At 37.1% G+C, this 26,118-nt stretch overlaps 1 protein-coding gene across 7 annotated transcripts in view; it reads right to left on the bottom strand.

Annotated features, from left to right (window-relative positions):
• Positions 1-26,118, bottom strand: part of LOC121322586 (zinc finger protein 385B-like) — a 98,992-nt gene that overhangs the window by 33,400 nt on the left and 39,474 nt on the right. The window contains exons 1-2 of one of the 7 annotated variants that reach the window (XM_041262727.1): positions 24,901-25,111; positions 23,563-23,620 (exon numbers count right to left, since the gene is read on the bottom strand). The exons of 4 other annotated variants lie outside the window; for them this stretch is intronic. Coding sequence is in view for 1 of the 3 variants with exons in the window: in XM_041262726.1 (XP_041118660.1) it covers positions 24,901-24,910 (10 nt within the window). In the remaining 2 variants the exon portion in view is untranslated. Of the gene's footprint in view, positions 1-14,923; positions 15,023-23,562; positions 23,621-24,900; positions 25,114-26,118 lie in introns of those variants that run through there. 2 more of the 7 variants (XM_041262726.1, XM_041262728.1) reach the window with 2 other exon arrangements.

Raw genomic sequence — 26,118 nt, 5'->3', positions numbered from 1 at the left:
CATACGTAAGGATTTACCCAGCTATATCCATATCGGAGGTTTACCTAATTGCCAGGCTTGCCGGGTATGGGCAAAGGCCAGGCAGTTCCGCAGTAGGGGATTCGGCGTAGGAACTAGGGACACCAATCGGAGTTTTTACTCACGTAATCCGGGTACTCCAATGTTTTTGTCCAAATCGTTACAAAGGTGTACCAAAAGTCTTTATTAAAAAAAAATTACCCTAACAGGTGTGTCACGTTGACGTTTATCACCTACCATTGGTTAAAAATCCCGGTCGGGCAGGTTTGGGACTTGGCGTCAACCCACGTTGTTTTAAATTTTTATTTTATCACGTAGGGAGTCCCTGCAGGCAAATTTAGTAGGTGAAAAGGCCTCAGAAAACCAACATTGGGGAAAAAAAAAACTGCTGATTATTTTTTTTTTATCAGAGGGATCCCCAAGGAGATTTTGACGGATCACGGAACCAATTTTTTGTCCAATACGTTACAGCAGGTGTACAAAATATTAAAAATACGTCCCATCAGGACGTCCGTTTATCATCCACAATCGGACGGTTTGGTTGAACGTTTTAATCAGACCTTAAAGTCGATGCTGAGGCGATTTGTAACACAGGAGCAGAAACATTGGGCATCGCTTCTTCCCTACCTCCTTTTTGCGGTGAGAGAAGTGCCGCAGAGTTCAACGGGGTTCTCCCCCTTTGAGCTCCTGTACGGCCGGCAGCCTCGCGGCATTCTCGACCTGCTGAGGGAGGGGTGGGAGGAGCACAAAGGCTCGTCTAAAAATGTAGTGAAGTATGTGCTCCTACTACGAGATCGGCTGGATTTGGTCGGTCGTTTGGCCCAAGACAACCTCAGATCGGCTCAGCACCGACAACAGCAGCATTACAACAAAAATGCACGGATTCGAACCTTTCGACCAGGGGACAAGGTAATGCTGCTACTTCCCTCATCTGAATCGAAACTGTGTGCTAAATGGCAGGGGCCGTATGAGGTGATTCGGGCTATAGGGAAAGTAAATTATGAAATTAGACAGCCCGATCGCCGAAATGAACGTGAAATTTATCATGTCAATTTATTAAAGCCCTGGCAGGCAAGGGAGGTCTTATTTATAGCCCCAGGCAATATGGAGGATGATTTAGGTCCCTGTCCAGAGACCCCGAGCACAAGAGCGATTTCTATGGGGGAACAATTGGTTCCGGATCAGCAAAGAGAGCTGCGTAAGCTTATTGAGGAGTTCAGCGATGTTTTTTCTGACGTGCCCGGCAGGACAAACTTAGTTGAATATGACATTATCTCTCCACCAGGTGTCACAGTGCGAGAGAGACCGTACCGGATCCCGGAAAGTCGACGAAGTGGCGTTCGCAAAGAGGTATGTGATATGCTCGAGCTTGGGGTGATTGAGCCTTCCAGGAGCGAGTGGTGCAGTCCGATCGTCATAGTGGCTAAGAAAGACGGCACCAACCGATTCTGTGTGGATTTCAGAAAGGTGAACGCTATTGCTAAGTTCGATGCATATCCCATGCCTCGGGTCGACGAACTTTTAGACAGACTGGGAAAAGCGAGGTTTATTTCCACTCTGGACCTGACGAAGGGATACTGGCAAATCCCTTTAACCCGCAGCTCCAGAGAGAAAATAATGCCAGCGATAACCACGGGTTAGTGAAGGGGTTTTTGCGATTTACTACTGAATGGACTGGTTTGGTCGGGCATGTTTTGCACAAACCTGTCTTCTCTTGCATGGGGCTATTCACGTGATCGACTGGGGGACACCTTGGTTTGGGGCAGCAAATCCTCTTTAACCCGAAAGTCTTCTCCAGAGACGGAAAAAACCGGAACCACTTCACCGCAAACAAAAGGTGAGCCAGGGCTTGACAACAACGTTACAAATAAACACCAGTTGCCGTTTGGGCGTGGTGCGGCGTCCCGCCTGCCTTTACCAGAGGGGACCAAAAACAACAAAGGTTTGTTCATGACACAGTTATACATCGTCGGCATATTTGGGACTTCGGCACTATACTTTATCATGGAACCAGGCCAGGGGCTCAGTTTTCCTACAACAGGAGCTCCAGAACAATGTGCGCTTCAATTTTTGGCTTCTTGGTCCAAAATAGTTTGAGAAATTCCGGTTATACCAGGATCGACTGGTCGGGATTTTAGCGTCTCCTTGGGAACCGGCACGATGTTTTGGCTGGTCCTCCGAAAAGTGACTGACCCCGTTGGTAACCAAACCAAATTTTAACCCCTCAATTACCAACGAGACTACTTTCTGTAGATCCAAAAAAATCCAGGTAACACGCATAAAGGTCCCAGGATCCAACCCAAAAAACGCAACACCCCGTTTTAGGGGTACCCTGGACCCTGTAGTTCACCCACGACCCCAACAGGTTTTGACCCCGAATATTTGACACAAATGTTAAACAGCGGTTATTTTAGTTCCAGTTCAAACAGGGGTGACTCGTCCATGCGTTGAATACACAATAGCCGCCCGCCAGTTTGGTTATTGGATGCTCACTCTCCAATTAAGTCACCAGGCACCTCCACGTCACTTGTAATCCCATTTTACAGCAATCGACCGCCAGCAAATGGGGCCCCGAACCCGATATTGATTATCAGATGAATTTTGTACCAGTCGGGACACAACTATCCTCGCCAACCCTTGGACGGTTTCGCATTGCGTAACGGTTCAACACCACACCGGAAATACCCTCTACCCACAAAACAAAAGTGTATACCCAGGGAAACCACTCTTATCACACCGGATTTCACCAAGAGATTCATCCTCCACACCGACGCATCGGATGTAGGTTTGGGTGCAGTCTTGTCCCAAAAAGTAGCTGGAGTAGAACACCCGATATTATACCTCAGTAAAAAAATGTTACCTCGGGAACGCAACTACTCCGTAGTAGAAAAGGAGTGTTTGGCCATTAAATGGGCTACTCACTCTTTACGATACTACCTGCTGGGACACTCATTCGATCTGGTCACAGACCACGCCCCACTCAAGTGGTTAAGCACAATGAAGGACAGCAATGCCCGGATAACTCGGTGGTATCTGGCATTGCAGCCCTTCATGTACCACATGGTACACCGTGCGGGGAAAGACCACCAAAATGCGGATTATTTTTCCCGGGAGGGGGGAGTAATGGGGAAGGTAGATTTAGCCGAGTGTTCCTTCGGCTCCACTCTGAGCGGTGGGATATGTGACGGAAAGATGAGTTCTTGGTGATGAATCTTCCTCCCAACCTGTGAGGGCGCTAAAGAACGGGAGGAGAAGTATCTGGAAGGGCTGGCCTGACAGTTCGTTTCCGGGTCAGGGAAGTGGGTCAGCCTGGAGGGAAGCGCGACTCTGTTGTAAGACCGTATTGATTTGAAAGGTAAATGAGAGGCAGCTGCAAGTAATAAGGCAGCTGCAACCGTTTACCTCGATATCATGCGGGATTACATATAGGGGCCAGGGTAACGCTGATCTTCTCCTTCGTTTGGGTTAAACGAGTGGAGAGAGAGAAGGACTGAGAGAGGAGCTCTCAGAGTGGATTGTGTTAGTGTTTTGTATTGTTGTGTCTGTCCGTGTAACTGTCTGTTTTTGTATTTAGCACTAGACAGTTAACACACGTCTCCGGAGCTGTCGAAAGGAGAGCACTATCCGGAGCACCACTGCACTGAGCACCTGCACGTTTTCGATCACCCAGGACTGGTGACCGTACCGCTGTTTTTGTTCAGGACTGTGCCCTTGGTTTCATTATCCCCGTGCTTTACACATTGTTGTGTATTGCCGGGGATTTATTATTTTTGACGGTCGCCAGACCTGGAAAAGAGCAATAAAGCACTTATTCACTGAATCACTGTTGTCTGTTCATCACTCCTGCACCTCATCACCGCGACATCTGTTCCCCTTACCAACCACTTGGCCACAGATAGCCTTTAAAAGTATTTATCTAAATGCTAGAAGTTTTAAAAACAAAATGTTAGAACTTGAAGCTATAGCACTAACAAGTAACAATGATGTGATAGGTGTTACAGAAACTTGGTTATCCGAGAGGGATGGAGACAAATATAATATTAGTAGATATACACAGTACAGGAAAGACAGGCGGGACAGAAGAGGTGGAGGGGTAGCGCTATATATCAAAAATAGTCTTGACGCCCAGGTGTTAAATGTGGAAGAAAAAAACAACGCAGAATCAATATGGGTCAGAATAATGGACACAAATTCAAAGGGCATAAAAATAGGGGTATGCTATAGACTGCCAAATTCAGACGCCAAGCAAAATAATGTTGACATTGTGACATTAGAAATGTGTGCTGCAAAGGAGAAGCTATATTAAAAGGGGGATTTCAACTTCCCCCATATAAAATGGGAAAACCCAGTGGGGAGCACGACAGACAAAATTGAAATGTTAGAAATGTCATATGACTGCTTCCTAACACAATTTGTCAAGGCATCAACTAGAGGGGAGGCATGCCTTGATTTAGTCTTTTCAAATAACGAAGACAGAATAACTAAAACAGATGTCAGAGAACCAATGGCAAACTGAGGTCACAACATGGTCTCATTTGAAGTACTTTTTAAAACCCCAAAAGTAACGACTAAAGATAAGGTTTACCATTTTAAAAAGGCAAACTAGGAAGGAATGAAACAGAGACCAACAGAAGTATATTGGAGTAAAATAGAGAAAACATCCACAGAAAAAGGATGGCTATTTTATAAAAATGTAGTTCCAGAGACGCAAAACAATGACATCCCAAAAGTAGAGAAATCAAAATGTGAAACAAAATGGCCAAAATGGTTTAATAGATCAATTAAAAAAAATATTCTGAGAAAAAAGGCACTTTATAGAGCGTTTAAAAGGGACCAAGAACAAAAGTACACATAAAGGAACTTGGAACTGCAAACGCATGTCAAAAAGGGAAGTTAGAAAGGCCAAGAGGGAGATAGAAATGAGCATTGCTAAGGGGGCCAAAACCAATTCCAAAAAGTTTTTCCAATATTACAAACGCAAAAGAACATTCAAGGAGGAGGTAACATGTCTAAAAGATACAAATGGCAAAAACATAGATCAAGAAAAAAAAAGCAAATTTATAAATTATTCCTTTCACAAGTTTTTACAAAGGAGGATACAAACAACATGTTCGACCTGTTCCTATCCACTTTTAAATAACTTCAGCATAACATAACAAGAGACTTTTTCGACCTGAAAAAAAAAAAAAACAAGGACCAGGGGTCACAAGTGAAGAACAGAACAGAAAATAGGAGGCACTTTTTTACACAGAGAATTGTGGGAGTCTGGAACCAAATCCCCAGTAATGTTGTTGAAGCTGACACACTGGGATCCTTCAAGAAGCTGCTTGAAGAGACTTTATGATAAATAAGCTACTAACAACCAAACTATCAAGATGGGCCGAATGGCCTCCTCTCATTTGTAAACTTTATGTTCTTATGTTATTAGCTCTGTTACATAAAAGGTAATTTTCTGGTTAAAGACAACTTAATTATTACAAACTGGAATTGTTTTGGTTCCGTCTAATTGTAAATGTATACATATTTACAGTAAGTGACAAGCAATAAAGCTACCTAGCTACGAGGAAAGCAGACAAGAGGATTTTTGGAAAATGAGCAATAGCCAGTCATAAAAAGAAATCACCATTGTGCACATAACAAGACTTTAAAAAAAGCAATTTAAAACCATTTACATTTCAGAAAGAAAATCAGAACATGATGCATTATCTAAGGCAAAGTCATTTACACAAATAAAAGTCTTAATGTATATCATACAGGTACTTTAAGAACCACAAAATATGTATTCATGAATAGTGTGCATTGCTGTTGCATATAATGTACTGTATATAATTAAAACATCATTTTAGCACGGGTGTAGTAATATACTACATTAGCTCTGCAAATTAGTGATTACATTTACATAAGTAATAACACTTTACAGGCAAGCATGTAGTATGCAAGCAGAGAATTCTCAGCACATAACCAATTCAAATTATATAGCAAATGCAAAAAGTCTTGCAGTATATTTACCTACTATTTTATCTTCCAGTACCTTGTAAAACAATTCCCCTACACAAGGATTTAATCAAAAGTGCATTTAGTTGTTCATGATGAAGAAAGTGTTGCTAGGCTCCATATAAGCAACAACCCAGTTCATTACATTGCCCACCCTGGGAAGCAGGGCCCATCTTGAGAAGCAGTTATATTGAGCACTTGCCAGAAAGTAGTCAGGAAGCTAGTTAACACTGTGGGGAAACAGCTTGCTAATGCCAGCTAGGTTTTGAAGTCACACACACAAAAAAAAAAAAAAAAAAAAAAAAAAACCCAATCAACATCTAGTTGAAAAAAAAGACAAAAGAAAAACCAAACCGTTTGTAATTCCAAACAATAAGGTTCAAAATACACTTGCTGAATCAGCAGTAACATGTTAGCAATCCACAGGCATAATTTAAGGGTATTAAAAGGCAAGCTGCATTTTCCTTAACTGAACCAACTGCTTAATGGGAATGTACCACCAAACTAACCATTTTTACTTATATATTGTTTAATGTTAATATACAGTGATGAAAGAACATGTATAACAGATAGCTGTGTAAAATGACATTTGCTGCATATACCCATAAGATTCCAGGAATTCTAACCACTCTGAGAATAGCTAGAGTGGGATCATTTCCAAACAGAATTCAGCTGTTTTGGATTAACTGGAATGACAGAGTCTCTAACGTAACTTGTTAACCACACAATTGTACCCTATTTTATTGCTGATTTTATTTTAAACCAAACAGCGCAAAACACTGCCATTTGTATTACTAATGCATACTATAGACCCTGTTCAATTACTCAGAGGAGGCATGTCTTATATCAATATTTTAAAACCTATTTAGAATAATATCCTTGAACTTGACACTGACAAGCAAGCATTTCGACAGTCAATCAGCATCCACAGTAAAGTGTTAGGTGAGAAGTGTTGACAAAATAATAATAGTATGGTCACCAGTACAGTGCAGATACTATTTTTTCAACTTGATTAAATAATTCATTGGTTTCAGAAAAGGGTTGAAAAGCAAATAACTGTGTTGCTATAAAGCTTTGCCATCAGCTGCAAACGCTGCATTTTACACACACACACACACTACCTAACTCGAATAAATCATCATTTTTCGAACAAACAAAACACTAAAACCTAAAATCAAATAAGTGTGCTAAACCTAGAAAACCTAGTGTCCTTTTCCCAAAAAAAAAAAGTGGAATTTTTTTGCACCACATTTCATAGTACACTTTATTATCTTGAATTCTAAGATATTTTGTAAAAAAAAAAATTTGAAAATGCAGAACAAAAATAATAATGTTACACCAAAACGGCATACTAAATGAACTGTACTGTAGTTTCCATCTGATAATATATTGCTAGATCTCCCTATAACACTGGAATGTAATGTGCAAAGCATGTGTTACTGTAACTGATGCCACCTAGGGCACTGCAGATTACATTGCATAAAACACCAGTTAATATATTGATTCAACTGTTCTCAGTATGAGAACCATGCGCATTTGCATTTTGGGCAATCCCTGTACTGATAGAAATGAATGACCCAGCCGACCAATGTTTGCCACACAAATTGACAACAAACTCATTAGGGCATTCGTGTTAAGATTTTATGATTTTATGGGGGATATTCTGATGCAAATTATATAATTTGAAAACTCTTGATGTGCAGTAACATTAGTTTCTTCACAACCCTATGTCACAAGATTGGCAAAACAATTAAAGTAATGACTTATTGAACCTTTGATAGTCGGTTCATAAAGCATTATTTCATATGTGTACACAGTTAGTGTGAGAACAGGCTAACATGGATCCATGCTTGCTTCACATGTGCAATTTCATAAGCTCTTTATCTTTATCAAGATTATTAGGCCTGTGACATTTTTTGTTCCACGCTTGCCCACTGCAGTAAATGAGGTAGCAAAATTTAAATATTTTACAAATTAATAAATCACATCATAAATCACAAGGGCACATTAACAGGATTGTATTTGGTGTGCAAGAGTGTCTAAGCCCTTTTTGACCTGGAATGCAACTTGCAGTTTGACCCATTATTTATCAAGTTTTATACATCTCAGGAATTCACAGAAAACTGCTGTGTCTTGAGAAGGGGGCCTCTGGCTTGCAGACAAACTGAACTATGTGACCTACTGATTAGAGGACTGGCACCTCAATTGGATTAGGCTGAGCAGACAGTTAAATTATGTACAGATAATTCACATGTGCAACAACAATCATTTTGACGCAAGGAAGACATAAACTAGGAATTTCCAAGTGGAAAAAGACATTAAAACATCAAAGTTTAAAAAAGGCAAGATACACAAATGATCTCATCAAAGTGGCTATTTAGCAGAGTGAGAGAGACTATAAATATCCAAGCAAAACTGAACATTTTGCACTCCACATCGAATGCTAAACAAGGTGCTGTCACTCTGCTAAGCAAAGCTGCAACTCCAGGACTCTGCCTAAAAAATGACTTAAGACGGGATGCTGCCTGAAACGGACCCAAGACGAGGAAGCAAGCTGCAAGCGAGTCAACAACCACAAGCAATAAGATTAAGGCCCGGCTGGAGGACTGCTGTAAAACTTACAGCGACTTATCAGACAAACCAGTGTGGGTCTGCTGTACACCTAAAACCACAGCATCCAAAAGAAGCTGTGCCCTGCTACCGGCGTAACTAAAAGATTCAGCGAAGAGGACAGAGCGGACGGGCGATGTTGTGGATCCTAGACTGAGGACTGAAGACTTTGTTGCAGCTGTTTGTTGATTTATTGAGAATGTAAAGCTTTGTTGCCGAGTTTAATCCAAAGTGGGATTGAAGACTTTGTTGTGAGAGGAGAGCTTTTTGTACTGGACAGATTCATTTTCCAAACAGCGGACCAAAAGTCTAAGCTTCAAGGAACTGTTGAGTATAATTCCAGTTGCATTTTCCTTTCATGGAACTAAAGTAACTAATTATAACACATTCACGTAGAATTGAACTGTTAATTGTTTAGTTTGCACAATTTGTGTGTGAAATAACTTTTTGTGAAACTTGATGAAGTAACTATAAGTAACCTACCTCATATTGTTGTATGAAGAATTTCTTTAAAAGTAAAATTGCCATATACTTAATCTATATACCATTAATATATTCTAAGATTGTCTGCATCATTTCAGTCTGAGGCTGTAATTGTATGTCGTCGTGTGTGTGTGAGCAAGCTACTACGTCACAATATGCTCAAGTGCTTCTGGTGTGTGAGGAGACCGGCGTTGTCATATTTCAATTGCCTGCTAGCCAGCATGAGTGCAGTGAGACTTTTGAATTGTGTTTTGTGTTTAGAAATTAAGACATTTACTTTCTGACTTTTCTGATTTCTGTTTATTATTTGTGTGCTTAATAAAATGCTACTATTGATTAACCATTCCTTGTGTCTGCCCATGAATGTGTGTTCATAGTAAATCATCCATCTTTGCAACACGTCAGTTACATAATGTTAGTAAGAAAACTAATCAACCCAGATAAACATTAAATTATCAATTATTGAATTGTTCCTACAATTACATCACATGACCCAACAGGACTGAAAATAGCATAATGTATAGCAATCATTGCTACTATGTTCAGTTGTGGCTAAGCAGAATAACCCAGTTGGACAACATAAACACCAAAGTGAAAGCATCTGTCCGTAATTTATTTATATGATAAGAATGTATTATTAAACAGGCTTACAGTGAGAAAAATAAGAAATCCAAGTGAAAACTCCAAGTGAAAACTGAAAGACTGGGAATAAGTTCACTGTAATACTGTTACACCTTCTGTTTAAATGTACATTAATTACAGTGTAATGATAGGGCAGTTTCTGAAGCTGTGGCATGCATGAAGATTATTCTACCTGAAATAATAAAATATGTTACAAACAAGTATAACAAAGCACTGCATTCCTGCTGTTCTAATTAAAAGATCCAAAGACATTCCTGCAGTATTCATTCAAAACAATAAATTGTAGGCACAATGTAATGAGTGATGAGTTTGGCAAATAGCTGTACTATTCAGTCGCTTCTCATGGAATTACGAAGCCAAGAATTTAGTCTTCGAAAATCACTGAAGCGCCACTAAGATCGGAGCCTGGATCCAGGATCAGGTCTCTTTAGTACAACCGGCCCCTGCTCAATGCAAGTGTGGCATAATGCAGATTTTATGAGAATTGCCCTGAAACGTTGAGGTTTCCCCACAATTGAAATAATTAAGATAAATATAGTTATGCTACTAAAATGATGCTTGCACTGAAACTCAAACCCTAGTCTCTCGATGACTATGTAAATAACACCAAGCTCAAGACAATGAGTTTCAAATTTTAAACATGTTCCTGTTTACAGGTAAGAACTCAACTTTACAATGATAAATACGATAATGTTCGTTATGGTAATTGTTTCTTTATTAGTTTAGTAAAAATGTTTAGTAAAATGTGACCAAGAGTTATTGGAATATTGATAAATAGAGACGTGAGAGTCTGCACAATGTATTCAAACACACAAAATAATTTAGAGCCTTATTTTTATAAAAATGTTCTTATTCTATTATTATTATTTAGCACTTACTTGCCAAAGTAAAAAACGATTACAACTTCATAATGGCGTGTTGCCAAAATGTCAGGATCTCAATTTGTAAATCCCAGGATAGTACTTGTCAAATTATATATAATATATATATATATATATATATATATATATATATAAATGTTAAAAATGTTAAAATTAAAAAATCAATTATTTGTAAGAAGTTCATCTAAATATGATTTACTCGTTTTACTCGTATAATTACAGAGACCCAGTGTGGAGACTGGCCTCTGAAATGTAGAAGAGTATCCATCCACCCCTACAGCCCCAGGTAGTGCGCAAATATCTGTTGGACCAGTTTTACAGAGGGCGAGGCAGACTGATCGGCTCCAGACTCCTAGCAGGAGAAGGAGATAAACACAGATAAAGACAACAATGAGCGCTCCCACTCAGTCAAGGTTCACACCCTGTCGCACTCCAGATCCAAGCTGGATGCAGTGAGGAACTACAGCCATTCAGATTTATTTTTATTTTATTTATTTTTTTCCCCAGAGATAGTGTCCAAAAAATTGGCGATAATACAAACAAGCAGGGTACTACAATGTTACAAAACATTGTTGTTTTATTTTATTGATATTGTGGCTGTAAACAGCTTCATTCTACACAAAGAGATCTGTGAGCAATTTGGAAAACAGCCAGATACCCAAAAGAGAGCTTTGTTTTTTGAACTGGCAGGTGAACTGCATCCCATACAGGTAACATCACTGGTCTCTACCTATGACTTGCATCACTTGTGAGAGCCAGCTGCAGAGTTAGGTGAGACTGCTTCACAATCCAAGGCAACACAAGGGAGACCGTACTGTGCTTATTGCAGAAAAACAGAAAGGAAGAACCTCAAAACACCTTGGAAGTGTAAAAGCTGTGATGTACCTCCATGTATAATTGTTGACAGAAACTGTTTTTCTAAATGGCACAACAAATAGGGTTTTTAACTTTCACAGAACACATATGTATATAGTTATTTCTTTCTTGTATACAGTAATTATTTTGTTACTTACGTTTTGCAAGGCACTTTTTTGGTAAAAATCTGAAAAATACTAACACTCTTATTTTGGTTGTTTTTTGTTCTATTGCCACTTCCCAACATATTGAACTTTGAAATTGTCAAGAACCTTTGTATATATATTTTCATAGTTTATAACCCAAAGAAGAGTTATTTTTTGTAAATGTGTTTTTATTCCACATTTTCTCATCTGTAAGAGTCTCTGAAGCATTTTTATTCCAGATAACTTCATAATATGAAAGGAAGCTAATCATGCTAATAGGATATCATAAAATAAGACTTTTATAGGAAGAAATGCAATTAAAGTAAAACAGGTGGAAATTGCTTAGAGTGTAAAGGGATAAAATACACGTCATACAAGATCACTTCTCATTGGCCAGTTTCCCTAGTTAAGGTGTGTGCAGCTCCAGGATCGGATCAGCATTACGGATCAGTGGAGCCTGATCCAGATCCTTGCAGTAAAACGCCATCTCATGATCCAGCTCCAGCGATCCCGGATCCAATCCCATTTTTCTTACCATATTGACTAGTAATTATACCATCAAATTATCGTGCAATAAAAGTTTTAATACTGCAACGTGAGGGGGACATTTCCCCATCATTGAAAAAGTGAGGGGGGCATGCCCCCCATGTCTCCAATGTAAATTACGCCTATGATAGTAATGATAGCTTTTATCTTGTTTTGTATCTTTTGAAACAAGGTTTTACAGTTTCAGCAGGTGTACAAAATCTCCATTGCTGTAACTAATTAAGGTAGCTAAAAAAAATCAAATAATCACATCTACACCGGCAGCCAGATCTACATCTTCTTCTTCTTCTTTTTCACAGCCTTAGTCCCAGACTGTCCTGGGGTCAGCTGCTTTGGTTGCTCTTCTCCACTTGTCTCTGTCGAGCACATCTTCCTCACTCACTTCACATACCTCCATATCTTTTCTCACACAATCTATCCATCTCTTTCTAGGCCTGCCTCTTCCCCTGTTACCTTCCACCTCAAATTCCATTACCCTCTTTGTTACTTCCTCAACGTCCCTCCTCAAGATATGTCCATACCACCATAACCTCGCCTCTCGCATCTTCTCAACCACATCCACCACCCTACATCGTCTACGGAGTTCTTCATTTCTGATCTTATCCTTCATTGAAATCTGCAGAATCCATCTCAACATCCTCATTTCAGTTCTTCTCATCAGGTTCTCTTCCCTCTTTCCAACTGCCCAGCATTCAGCTCCATATAGTAGTACAGGTCTAATCACAGTCTTGTACATTTTGCACTTTAACTTTCTGGGAATTTTCCTGTCACAGATTATTCCAGTTATTTCTCTCCACTTGTTCCATACAGGTTTCACTCTTTGTTTTACTGCCTCCAGTGTTTCTCCTCCCTTTACCACTTCTGATCCAAGGTGTTTAAAGCCATCAACCTGTTTCAGTTTTCCTCCATTTCTCTCCTCAACAGTGGTCATAGTATCTCCTCTTCTCTCCATTACCATTATTTCAGATTTTTCTGCATTCATTTTCAGTCCACCCTTTTCCAGACTTCTCTGCCATTTGAACACTTTCTCCTGTAGTTCTACTTCTGAATCTGCCATCAGTGCCACATCATCAGCAAAGATGAGTTCCCAAGGCACTTCTGTTCTTGCCTCCTCTGTCAGTGTGTCAGGAAAGGACTTAGTGCTGATCCTTGGTGTACTCCAACTGTGATTTCAAACTCTTTTGTCTCTCCCCGTTGTGTGATCACCTTTGTAGTTGCATCTCTATAGGTTGCTTGAACTAACTTCACCATGCTTTCTGGTACTCCTTTCTTCCTCAAGCACCAATACACCACCTCTCTGGGCACACGGTCATATGCCTTCTCCAAGTCCAGAAAGGCCACATACATCTTTTTCCCTTTCTCTAGTGTCTGCTCCTGTAACTGTCTCATCACAAAAATGGCATCTATTGTGCTTTTCCCCGCTGAGAATCTAAATTGTGAGTTGTGGATCCTGACTATCTTCCTGAGTCTCTTGTCCAGAATTTTTTCCAGGATTTTCAATCCATGTTCCAGAAGTTTTATTCCTCTATAGTTTTTACACTCCATTGGGTCTCCTTTCTCCTTGTAGATGGTAACCATACTGCTTTTTGTCCATTCTTCTGGAATTCTCTCTTCCTTTGCAATATTGTTTAGCAATCTCGTCAGCAACTGAATCCCCTCTTCATCGAGGTTTTTAAAGTGTTCTGCTGCTATTCCTGATGGTCCAGTTGCTTTGCCCACTTTCATCTCTTTGATAGCTTCTGTCACTTCCTTTACTGAGATTTCTTGGATTGGTCCACACACTACTTCTGCCTCCATTAGGTTCTCCCTCTCATTTTCTACATTTTTGCTTGATCTGCTCTTCTTTAATCAAGACTCTGCCTTCTCCATCCTTGAGTACTGCCACCCGGATAATATATTTTTTCTGTCTCGCTCTATGTTTAGCAATCTTATAGATTTGGTCCTCTCCTTCCTTTGTTTCAAGTTTCTCATACCATTCTTTCCAGGCTCTTTCCTTTGCTCTTGCTACACTTCTTTTTGCTACCTTCTTTAGTCTCTTATATTCCACTAATGGCAGCCGTTGTTAACCCGGGCCTCGACTGATCCGGTATGTGATTGATTTGTGTTCTTTGCAACCATGGTTTTGGCAAGATGGTTTTACGTCTGATGCCCTTCCTGACACAACCCTTTTAGTCGCCTCTTACGACAGGCAGGGATACCCAGGAGGTATTCTGATCCCCCCCGAGGGACCAGCCAGATCTACATGCTCAAAATATTTTTTAACTGGGATTTTACTCTCTTAATTTACAGTGAAGTGACGACATATTACGAAAACAGATGCAAAATATTACAACTCTTCCAAAAACACATTTTGAATACTGTAAGAGGTCTGAAACCACACCATTTAGGTAAAATATATCTCTTGAGGGTGTCTTTAAACACAGTATATGCTTAGTACAGAAAATTCTGTTAAAAATGTACAACTAAAACATTACAGTCTACAAAAGTATGTGCAGTACTTGGAATGCAGCCCTGAACAGTGCTTTACTTGGAGCGTAGTGGTAGACCAGTTAGAGCACGTTTCCAAGCACTTAATGTTTAGCTACATGAAGTATCTGTTGGTATGATGACCATCTTAACCAAAACAAATTACCTATATCATGCAAGGAACAGTTTATTTTCGTTCTTCAAGTCACCAGTAAACAATAAATGAATATAAATCAGTACTGTTAAAAACAGACATAAAAACAGCAAATTTCGTGTGCTTACCTAAATGTGTAGTTTAGTCAGCACAGCAGCGCTCTGTACTCTAAACTGAAGATAAATACCATCTTCATTGCAGCACGATTTGTATAGAACATGCTTGCAAGCAGCAGGAAGGTGTTACAGTGTACAGTTAACACAAAGCCTTCATTATTCATGCCTACCTAGAATTACCGTAAAGGATATTGCCTGAAAGCTGATACCAGGTGGGCGTACTGGCTATTGTGACATCACAAGATCAAACATAAGCATACTGTGTGTGGATTCAAACACATACAGGTATATGTGTCAACAGCGCTGTATTCTTAACATTTCAATATTCATGCTCACTTTAGTTGATGCACAGGTACATCTCACTAGTACAGCACTAATACAAAGAGAGAGCTACGCTACAATACAACAATTACTATACATCCAAGATAATATCAATACAAATACACAAACACACACACACACATACACATGTACATACAAATACATATATTAAAAGAAGATAGATATTTATTTTAATAACAACTAAAACTAGTTTGCCTCAGACGCAGATGACACTGAACAGCAGTTTTAAACCGGGAGAGGCTTGACAATGATACAATGGAATCCAGAAAGGCACTCCATAACCCCAAGGCTGTGCCAAAGAAAGAACAACGACAACTGAAGGTGATAAGGAGTGAGCATCTCTGTGAAGACCTCTAAACCCAAGTGTTTTACGAACTCCGACTGACAGAGGTAGAACACAGTGAATGCAAAACCTTATAGAATAGGACCTTCTGCCACTTAATGGTTTAAGAGAAGAGCAGCTAAGAAGGTCATCACGAGTAGAATCCCAATTCCAGTCATTCAAAACAATCCTACAAGCACATTTTTGCACAGACTGTAGCTTCTTAATATTGTATTTTTTAAATGGGTCCCAGACAAAACAGCTGTACTCTAAAACAGGTCTTACCAAACTCCTGTAAAGATGCAAAACAACATTTGGAGGAGCATTTCTAAAGGAACAAAACAATAAACTCCAAAATTCTTATCGCTTTGCCACAAACATAATCAGCACGTTGTGACCAGAGCAAGTTATCAGATACCCAGACCCCCAGGAACTTATAATGATTGAATCCCCCACCCCCACCCCACCCCCACCATAGACAAATTGGAGCTGGTTTCCTGGATGGGGAGATAACACTAGGCAACACAATTTTTGTTCCTGGGTAGTAAGTGTTATTTCCTAATTGCTTATGCCTCAAAAGTATCGTTCACATAAAGTCAGAAAAAAACAACATATGAATCCAAATTAACATGTATTTATACTAAAGTAATACAAAAATGACTACAAAAGATTTAGAAGTGAGTAGTTTTTCGAGATTTACGATTATACTGTAAATACAGTATAATCGTAAATCTCGAAAAACTACTCACTTCTAAAAAATATGTAAAAACATTGTAGCTTTGACACAAATACATTTAATTGACCCCAAACACGGATATTATATATATATATATATATATATATATATATATATATATATATATATATATATATATATATAGATATATCAAAAATTAATTAATTAGACCGGCCTGAAAGTACTGATCAACAACCGTTCTATTTGAAGACAGCCAATTTGAGCAGTGAAATATATTCTGCCAGTGAATCCAATTCTGAATCAGACATTCCTTTTACTCTACATCACTTCTGCCCTAATATCTTTTTTAGATATACAGCCATGCAGCAGGTTTCCATCCTATTAAAGAGTACGAGCTTAGCTATTAACCATTTAGAAAACCAAATATCAAACGTATATCAAACGTATATCATATGACACAGACGACGAGAATATATTTTCAGTAGTTTAAGCAAGTCCACTAATGTTACTACAGATAATTGTCTCAGTACTTTGCAATGTTAAATATTTCTGTGTAAAGTCATATGACATATGAATAACCCCATTAATAAAAATAACTGAACTATTATTAATTATCCAAATAATAAAACACACATAATGACTTAATAAAAGAACATGTGCTTCTCTTAATAGCATATACTCATAACCCTACATACATTTTAAGGGACCTCACAGCATCTGTCCATCTTTTTATCTAAAGAAAAAAATAATCTTTCATGCATCTACTGTATAGTAAACTTGAGCTGCTTTGCTGTTAGAAGTGTAGCTAGAGAGTTGTCCAATATGGTTATAGTTAAATACATACAAGTGTGGTTTTAAACTATAATACAACAGGCTTTCTGGTAAAATAAACAGATGTATTGTACAGATGCGACAAGACAGAAAACACCATTGACCATGTTATTTCAGCTGATGAAATAAAATAAATACAATGAAATCCCTTAGAAAATATATTTTTTTCTGCAATGGAACATATTATAGCAGAAGCAATATTCCAGATATGTTCAAATGGTTAGAACTCAGAAATTATAACAAAGACTAATCTGAGAAATTATGTTGGCTGAGAATGTATCCACACATGACACGCAACACTAAGATGAAGCAGAATTACTTTATTTTCTTAACACATTTTGGAATACAAAATAAATCATTCTCATTGTTGAATTGTTATATTTGGGCAATTGGTTCTGGTCCTGATTTTGTAAAATGAATGTAGAATTACGTAGAAATTCACATTTCAATTTTGAACTTCTGTATGTGCAAAATTGTATTTCTACTTGCTGTCACACTTGATACAATCTAATAATGCTTCCCTTCAAAATCATTTTATCTGATGGCTTATCTTTTCTTTCACTCTCTTTATAAATTTAAATGATAAATATGTACCAAGCCTTAAAACAAAGATGACCCTTTGGCTTGGTACATATTTATCATTTAAATTTATAAAGGGAGTGAAAGAAAAGATAAGCCTTGGTACATTTTAACCCTCCATTGCATATTGTAACAAAGGTAACAAACCTATCTTTGGTGCTTAATACATATAAAAATGATTCAGTTCTGTAGTTGCATGCTGTTTCTTCTAGGTAACGGTCTAAATAAACCAATGGTAGCTTTCCACTTGGTCATATGACTTTCTTATTTTTTATTTTACTTCCACAATGTGGTACTACTAGGAAGGTTGAAGGCCAACTTTTTCAGTGTTGTAACTGATGCTTCTACATTGTTTTTTTCTGCTTTTTTCATCAAAAGAAAAATTGGATTCATAATTATTGGTAAGTAAAGGATTATTTTCATACCTAGAACTTACTATTATATTAAACTTACTATGAAAAAAATACAAAAATTGGTATGTACCCAGAAAGTAACATTGTGCAATGTTGATTTGGGGCGATATTAGATTTACTGTTGACATATGGGGATATTTTTTATTGGGAATATTTATTATTATACTATTGCTTTATTTAAATTATTTTACTATATTATATTATGTATTTTTATATTCAGAAAATGCATACATCAATGTTTTCTGGAAAAGGGAAGAAAAAGGCAGAATTAGCTATTCCTCCTGATGACAGTGAAGATGAGCTAGCTACTAGTGATGAGGATGATGAAGATTATGTTCCTGCCGATAGAACTAGTGACAGTGGAAGTGGGGACAAGGATGATGAGGAAAACAAAATTTGTGGGGTTTTTAAAGCTATAATTTATCACACATCATTTGTCATTTTTGATCTTTATGGTTTCTTACTGATATATCTATGGGCTAATACTGATTAATTCTCTTAATTCTGTTCATGTTGTTAACAGAAAAATGTTATTTTGTTAGAGAACATGCAATAAAAAAATGGTTTTCAATGAATTGAATTATTTTTGTTGGTTCTTCAATTGTACAATGTTACTTCCAGGTAATGTACCCATCTAAAACTTCCCAAAATATATTCCACAATTTGTTTTGTTTGTGCAACATGGACCTATTTAAGTAAGAAATTCTAAGATTTGTTTTCCCCCACTATTTTCATAATGCATGCAGTAATTAAACATATTTTAAATTGTAAATGTATGCTGCATCATTTTTACGCAAACTGACTTTAACAAAAAAAAAAAAAAAAGTCTAGCACTTCAGACTGTGACATGAATAGCACATTGTATAAAATATGATTTAAAAAAAAAAAAAAAAAAAAAAAAGGAATGGAGTTTGGGTTCATTGGAGCCGGATCATGATGTTTGGCTGTATAAAGTGGATCAGGCTCGGATTCCACTCAACCGTTATTGTCATCCAACAGTAGTGCTGTATGCACTGTAGCAAGGCAAATTAACCAATGAAAATCAACTATGTCAACATAATTCATTTTTTAGGCTTGCAATTGGCGGAAATTTGACAAATCGCACCCCAATTACCATGGTCAATTCTCTAATCCCTGCATCCCTGAACATCATTGTTTATTTGGAATAGATTAGAAACATTACAGGCACTGAATATTAGCAATGAAATGCACTACAACAAGTAAAGCATTAGATTGGTTGCCATTATGTCATTCATACATGTTTTTGGGGTTTTTTTAGCTTTCAGAAACTGGTTTTACTAGACCCTGTTCTTATATTGTTTCAGTTCTATAGTTTCCATGGAGATGAAGTGCAGCTGGAAGGGCCTCTTATGCAATGCAAAGCCCTATCCAATTTAGAGTTTCTTTTAAAAAGCCAGTAAAACAGTTAAGCCTGGGAACAAAGCAAGTTGCTCGGACGACCTATCTAGGGGTTAGACACACAAAGATTCTCATAAGAAACAAGGGAAATGTTTGTTTAAAAACCACTGGAGTACAATCTGGCATATGTTAAATCACCAGGGCTTTGAACATGTGGCTTTAAATTACAACAGTAGAGGATTTTACAAGCTGCTGTTTTAAACTGAGTATGCATTACAGACTTGCTGTGTGGATAACAATGGACAATCTTCTGAGCCATACAAACACAGTGGAAAGACGGAGCTTTATTGCGTGACAGTAATACATTTAAAGTCCCTATATCACCTATTTCACATTACAATTTGATTATATTTTATTAAACTACACTACAATAGTGTTCTCTCTCTCTCTCTCTCTCTCTCTCTCTCTATATATATATATATATATATATATATATATATATATATATATATACATATATATATATATATATATATATATATATATATATTATATATATATATATATATAGATGGATAGATAGATATATAGATATAGATGTGATTTACACTTTTGCGCTGTAACTAAGAAATGTACAATCATAAAGCTTGTTTTGAGTGCTTCCTCCAAAAAGACATCTGTGACGTCACTAGGGGAAAACATGAACCATTTAATGTTTTATAAAACAAGATGGCTGCCAGGTGTACATTTACGTCCGAAATTTTAAACTGCCTCAGTTGACAAACGATTTACTTTACTAACTAAAACTTTACAAGCATCATCCTTGACACTGTAGGAATACAACTGACTTTTAAGATACTGGTGTTAAACTGAAATGGCCGTGTGACGCATTTCTTCTTGAAACCTCCCGAAATGTTCTTCTTTGGCACAGTTGAAGTGATTGATCTGACACTTGGCAGATATTATCACCATCCAAACCTACTTGCAAAGCAGAAGTTGCTGTGATACAATTCAATAGTAAAATGGATGATGCAAATTTCACCGAAACACGCCCTTAACAGCAGACTGCTTTTATTTGAAAACCGTCTGACCAACAGACTCCAAACTTGGTAGTCATCGTTCCGGTGACAGCGGAATACAAATATGTTAAAATGGTTATGTTTCGTGAAACAATATGGCTGCCACTCCTACATTTTCTTCTTATATTTAAAACTGCTTCAGTTGAAAAATGGTTCACTTGAGAAACTCCAAACTTGGAAACCATCGTTCCTGTGTCGGTAAAATTTACATTTTCAAAAATGGCATTTGTGCTTTAAACAAGATGGCCGCCTGATGTATTTTTAGAAAAAAAACTTTCAAAATCTTCTTCTGTGGAACAGTTGAAGTTGCTGATTTTAAACTTGGCACACTGAGAACTAAACATGCTTAGACGGGTACTGATACTGGGGCTTGGGAGCAATAAAACTGCCCGCAGTTCTAGTTATTAATAATATTATTATTATTATTATTATTATTATTATTATTATTATTATATTATTTATACAATATACCATTATCAAATAAGCTCTGTGGCCAAAAACTACAAAAAAGAAAATAAACATGCACAGCTTTCATATTGTTGACTTAATTAAAACAATAACGTCAGAGTACTATAAACCAGTACAAACACATTGTGTGCTCAAGATTTTTGTTGCAGAAATCAAAAGAATGAATCCAATCATCCAGCTTTTTCAGGTAAGCTTTTGATTTTCAATTTTATCTTTAAGGTAATGTTCATATGCACATTACTGGGTAAGGGCCTCTGCCAAGAAATAAATAATAATAATAATAATAATAATAATAATAATAATAATAATAATAATAATAATAATAATAATAATAATAATTGTGTGTAGTTCACAAGAAGGTTAGGCCTATTTAATTTCACTAAATCGGGGAAAACATAAGTAGAAGCTGAAGAGCTACCCATGACCATGCAAGTCATCTTTGCCCTGTAATATAAACAATGTTTTATTATTGAGATGGATGAGAAAAGGTAAACACTATTTGCAAGATATAAATGGTACAACAAACCAAATATAGAAATAAACATTTTTTGGAACTGCTAGCTGGGGTTAACTGTATACAAGAACAAAATTCAGAATTGCAGATAAGGGGGTGTGTCGCTCGCAATCCTCATGCCAGCGTTGTTATTTTCTCCTGCTGGAGGTTCAAAACAGTTCGGAATTGGGCCTCAAACTACTTATTCTTCATTACACACCACTCTCCTGCTGTCCTTATTGTAATACAGACTACTCAAAACGCCTGAGAAATTCGTAATGATCACTTTCAGTCTGAAGCCATGTATATCTCTCCTCTGTTCCCCTAGCGACGTCACGCCAACTTCATGCATCATTGGTGCGTTGTTGGTATTCTCCAGAATTATTGATAGTTTTACGTCTCTCAGTGCCATAAAATTGATCATGGAGATTTAATTTCTTGCTCATTGTGAAAGTAAACCAAGTATGACCCCAAAGCCAAAAAATGATTTTCTATGTGTGATATGGACTTAATTTCACATGCAAAAGAAAAACATTTAAAAATGGACAATGTCCTTGTTTGAATACCTGCTTTCACAAGTTCAATATGTAGCGTCAGAGTGGGAAATAATATCATTCTGTGTATGAAATTAACAGAATTGAAATATACAGAAGGGGGTCCTAAGCCATTCTCTGTGTCTACTTGGTTTCTGGTTACAAACTCCCTCACTGACAAAGAATGCTTTTAAATTAAACAAAATTCTTTGAATCCTTTGACAAAGAATGCTTTTAAAGTAAACTAAATACTGGACAGTATCTTGCAGAGGGTACAAGCCAGACAGTTTTGGGTGCTTTGACACCTCGGACAGAAAACAGTCCATCTCATAAATCCAGGGGGCGAAACAGCAGACCAATGAGAACAACCAATGGGAAACACGCCACATGGACTCAGGCACAGCCCAACATAAACAAACTATCCAATCACAGGGGTGAAGAGAAAGTTACAAAAGCACGAGCACGACATTCAAACAGAGCTCCCGACACGAAATCCAAGGCTGACACACAAACAAGTCTCTGAACTCTGATCTGAAGACACAGCCTGCGACCGGCTTGTACAGAGATACCGTTTTCAGACACAATATGAGATAACTACTCTAGTGTTTGCCTTGGTGTGGGAGTACGCTGCGTAAGACGTCTAAAATCCTAAAAGTACTTGTAATCAAATCTCTAACTTAGCTCCGAATGACCACCAGAGAAAGAGTTGGATGAACATTTGAAGTCGACAGAGATTTAAATATATTCAATCTTTTGAGAATTGCCTTCTAAACCAAAACATATATATATGAGACTGATTTAACAAGGCTTTGATTATCAAATATTGTGTTGGATCGCTAATTAACCACTGGGAGTGGGGTGTCATTGTTCATACTTTCTGTTCTATACTGTTTAGTTTTATTTAATTCTTCCTTTCTGTATTACTTTAGTTACTGCACCTTTAATTTTTCCTTTATTTAGTTTCATTTCTAATTTATATTCACCAGAAACGATGTCTAGTCTGATTATTTCAATAAAGGTGGGTTCAACATGATGTGAATTCAAATAAGGTATTATATTATTACAACTTAAACTAGTCCAAATACAAATATACCTTGTACTCTACAAATAAATCTGATTGTTTAAACTTGAGGGAATACAGATGAACACACTCAGTCGTTACAGCATATACAGATTGCTGAGTAAACACCAAACTTCCTTCTTTGATTTCTACAAGATTGGTGAAAGCTATGTTAATACAGTACCTTCTACTCTACCAAGTGTTTGAGAACAAGGACCACTTATTTAATACTCTTACAAAGCAACCTTTAGCCGTGGCTTACTTTACACATGAATATGAATGAGAGCTTAATAAATGAGCCTATACGCCTACAGTACAAATAGTTATTTTAGACTAAACTGTGACTGACATTTATTTTGTGGAAAATGTTTTTCCAATTCCAATGTTAAGCATTAGTGAGATGGCAAAATTAAGTACACCTCACTCTCTAGGACATATTAAAGAATTAGTGCAACATTCAGTTCTATATATTTACCTGCATGCTAAAGATTTAGGAATTAGGCATTCGTTTCCAAGTCCAGACAGGTGAAGACCTATAATATGCAATAAAGTAGAAAATAGTTTGTGTAGTAAAAAATACTGTACAAAAATAAATAAATAAAATACATTTTTGTACTAATGCTCAGACAAAGTCATACTACAATTAGAAAGGAAAATGACAAACTCAACTTTCTTGTTGAACACTAAGCATTACAAAACAACGTGGGTAGAGAACAGATTATTATTATTATTTTTTTTAATTATTTAAACTAAAATGTAGATGTGTAGCTCAGCAGCAGTGACCTAAACTATATTATTTGACTAGGCCAAGTCATTCAATGGTTAACCTGAAACACGGCCATGAACTGACAAATTCACTGGCCTCCTGGTGTAATACCTCAGTCAAAATTAGTTACCAGCCCCTGGTCATGCACTGATTGAAAGAATTACAAAATTCGCTGACTGGCGCTACTGGTGTCTGAACAGCGTTTACCACCAGCACTATGGCAGATTCAAATGTTGGCATCAACTGGAGGGCAAGGAGTTTTGCTAGAAAGCGACCAGACAAGTATTAAAACCTGTGTACTATCCTTACTATAGCATGAATACAGAATGGCAACTATTTATTAAATGCATTATTCAGATTTAAATGAGACCCATCCCTAAAATGGAATGTTACGCTGCTAGTATTTTATCTGCAACTTAACAGTTTAATAAACCTATAACATTTCCACACCCAGTGAATTTCAATCAAATAAGCAAAATGCATGTTTTAAAAGTACATACAAATCATTTTTTCTTTTCATCCACTTTCACCACGTACCTATCCTGTATGTGTATGTTAGATTAACATTTAGGTTCAATAGAAAAAAGTAGAACAAATACATTTCTTTCATACTTTATATAAAACTGACCGGTGTCATTAAAAAATTGATTTTTGGTTTTAAAATATGCGCTTGCTACTCTTATTTGCAAACTGTTGTCATGCAACATAGAATTCAGTAGACACAAACAGTGCCTAAATGTCATGATAGATAACTGAACAGCTTTGAGATCAGATTAACTTATCATTATATCTCTATTTATGCTTATTGTAAAACAATTGGCATCTATAATTAGAAAGTATTAAATGAGAAATTATTTGTACAAATAAACATATTCAATCAAGAGAGGATTTAAAAAGACAATATATGTTTGGTTACAATGAAACCACCAACAGCTGGAAACTACTGTTAATACAACTGTTGAGTAAAATAGGTATACTATAATATTAACTGTGCTGCTTTTAAAAGAGAAAAACGGTACTTCCTGAAGTACACATGGTTCCACTTACCCAAAAGCATGTTTCAACCTTGCAAGAAGTTAAGCAACAGTACAAGACACGTGCTTCAAATTTAGCAAATGAAAAACTCCAATAAAAGTTTAGTTTTTTTTTTTTCTTTTTTAATGAAACCATCCAATCTTGCAATGTTTCCACGGAACGCTGAACGTGAGACTTCAAAAACAAGCATTTACTCAGTTGTACCCTGAGGCAGCAGAGGTACTTGTCTGCTGTGCTTGGTGTGCCTGAAATGAAACTAACAAACAATGGAGGGACTGTCAGCAGCTGCAGCCACCTCTGCATGCTGAGCCACGAGGCTATGAAAAACTAGGTCAGTCCACGGAGATTTTGAATGTGAAGTGATAAAATCTGAATTGAACCAATAGCCTATTCAAATCAGTGGGTTTATAGCCTGAATTGATCAGTTTTACTGCTAGACCTTCTGGCTCCGATTCAGAGCTAGGAGGAATCTAGTTTCCATAAATCAAGTCCTAGGCTCTCTCCGTCATATATAAAGCATTACTGTGCTGACTATGCTCTAATATACAGTAATACACTGAACGTTGAATTAATGTACTCAAGCATTTATAGCTTCACTATCATTTCATTAATAAACTAATAAAGATGTATTGAATAAAGAAGATGAGGAAGAAAAGAAAAACACAGGGATACTGTCATCGTTTGTTGGACTATCTTAAAAGGAAACCTGAACATCTGAAATGTCTTACATTGAATTGCATTTTAATTACTAAGATCAACCCTATCATTTAATTTACGACACCACAGTCTTAAAAGCATTTAAAAAATAAATAAATAAAAATAACAAAACAAACAACTGTGAGAAGTAAAGGCCAGTCTAATTCCACATGAATTCCTTTGGTAATTTGATGTAGATCCCATGAAGCAAGCTCCAGCTCTCATGATATCCAATTCAGGAATTTCAGTAAACTGAATTCTACGGGGAACTGCAATTAAATATTGATTAAACGTAACTATCTGATGTCTCAAGGGAGCGGTTACAGCATCTAAACATAGTTTAAATAAAAAATTATTATTTTTTTTTTTTTTTTTTTACTGACTATCTTATTACTATTTTAAAACCATAGTTAAATTCTGAACTTAATTCTCTATCACTCTTGCCTCAGTAAAATTAGGTATTTTTTATTGAGGTCCTCCTTCAAAATGTGGACCTTTATGCATTAATTGTGCCTGTCCTGCACCACACACCCA

Source organism: Polyodon spathula, chromosome 11 (genome assembly GCF_017654505.1).
Source record: "Polyodon spathula isolate WHYD16114869_AA chromosome 11, ASM1765450v1, whole genome shotgun sequence".
Classification (NCBI taxonomy): domain Eukaryota; kingdom Metazoa; phylum Chordata; class Actinopteri; order Acipenseriformes; family Polyodontidae; genus Polyodon; species Polyodon spathula.
Note: the sequence above shows the minus strand (reverse complement) of the source record. Positions and strands in the feature narration are given on the sequence as shown.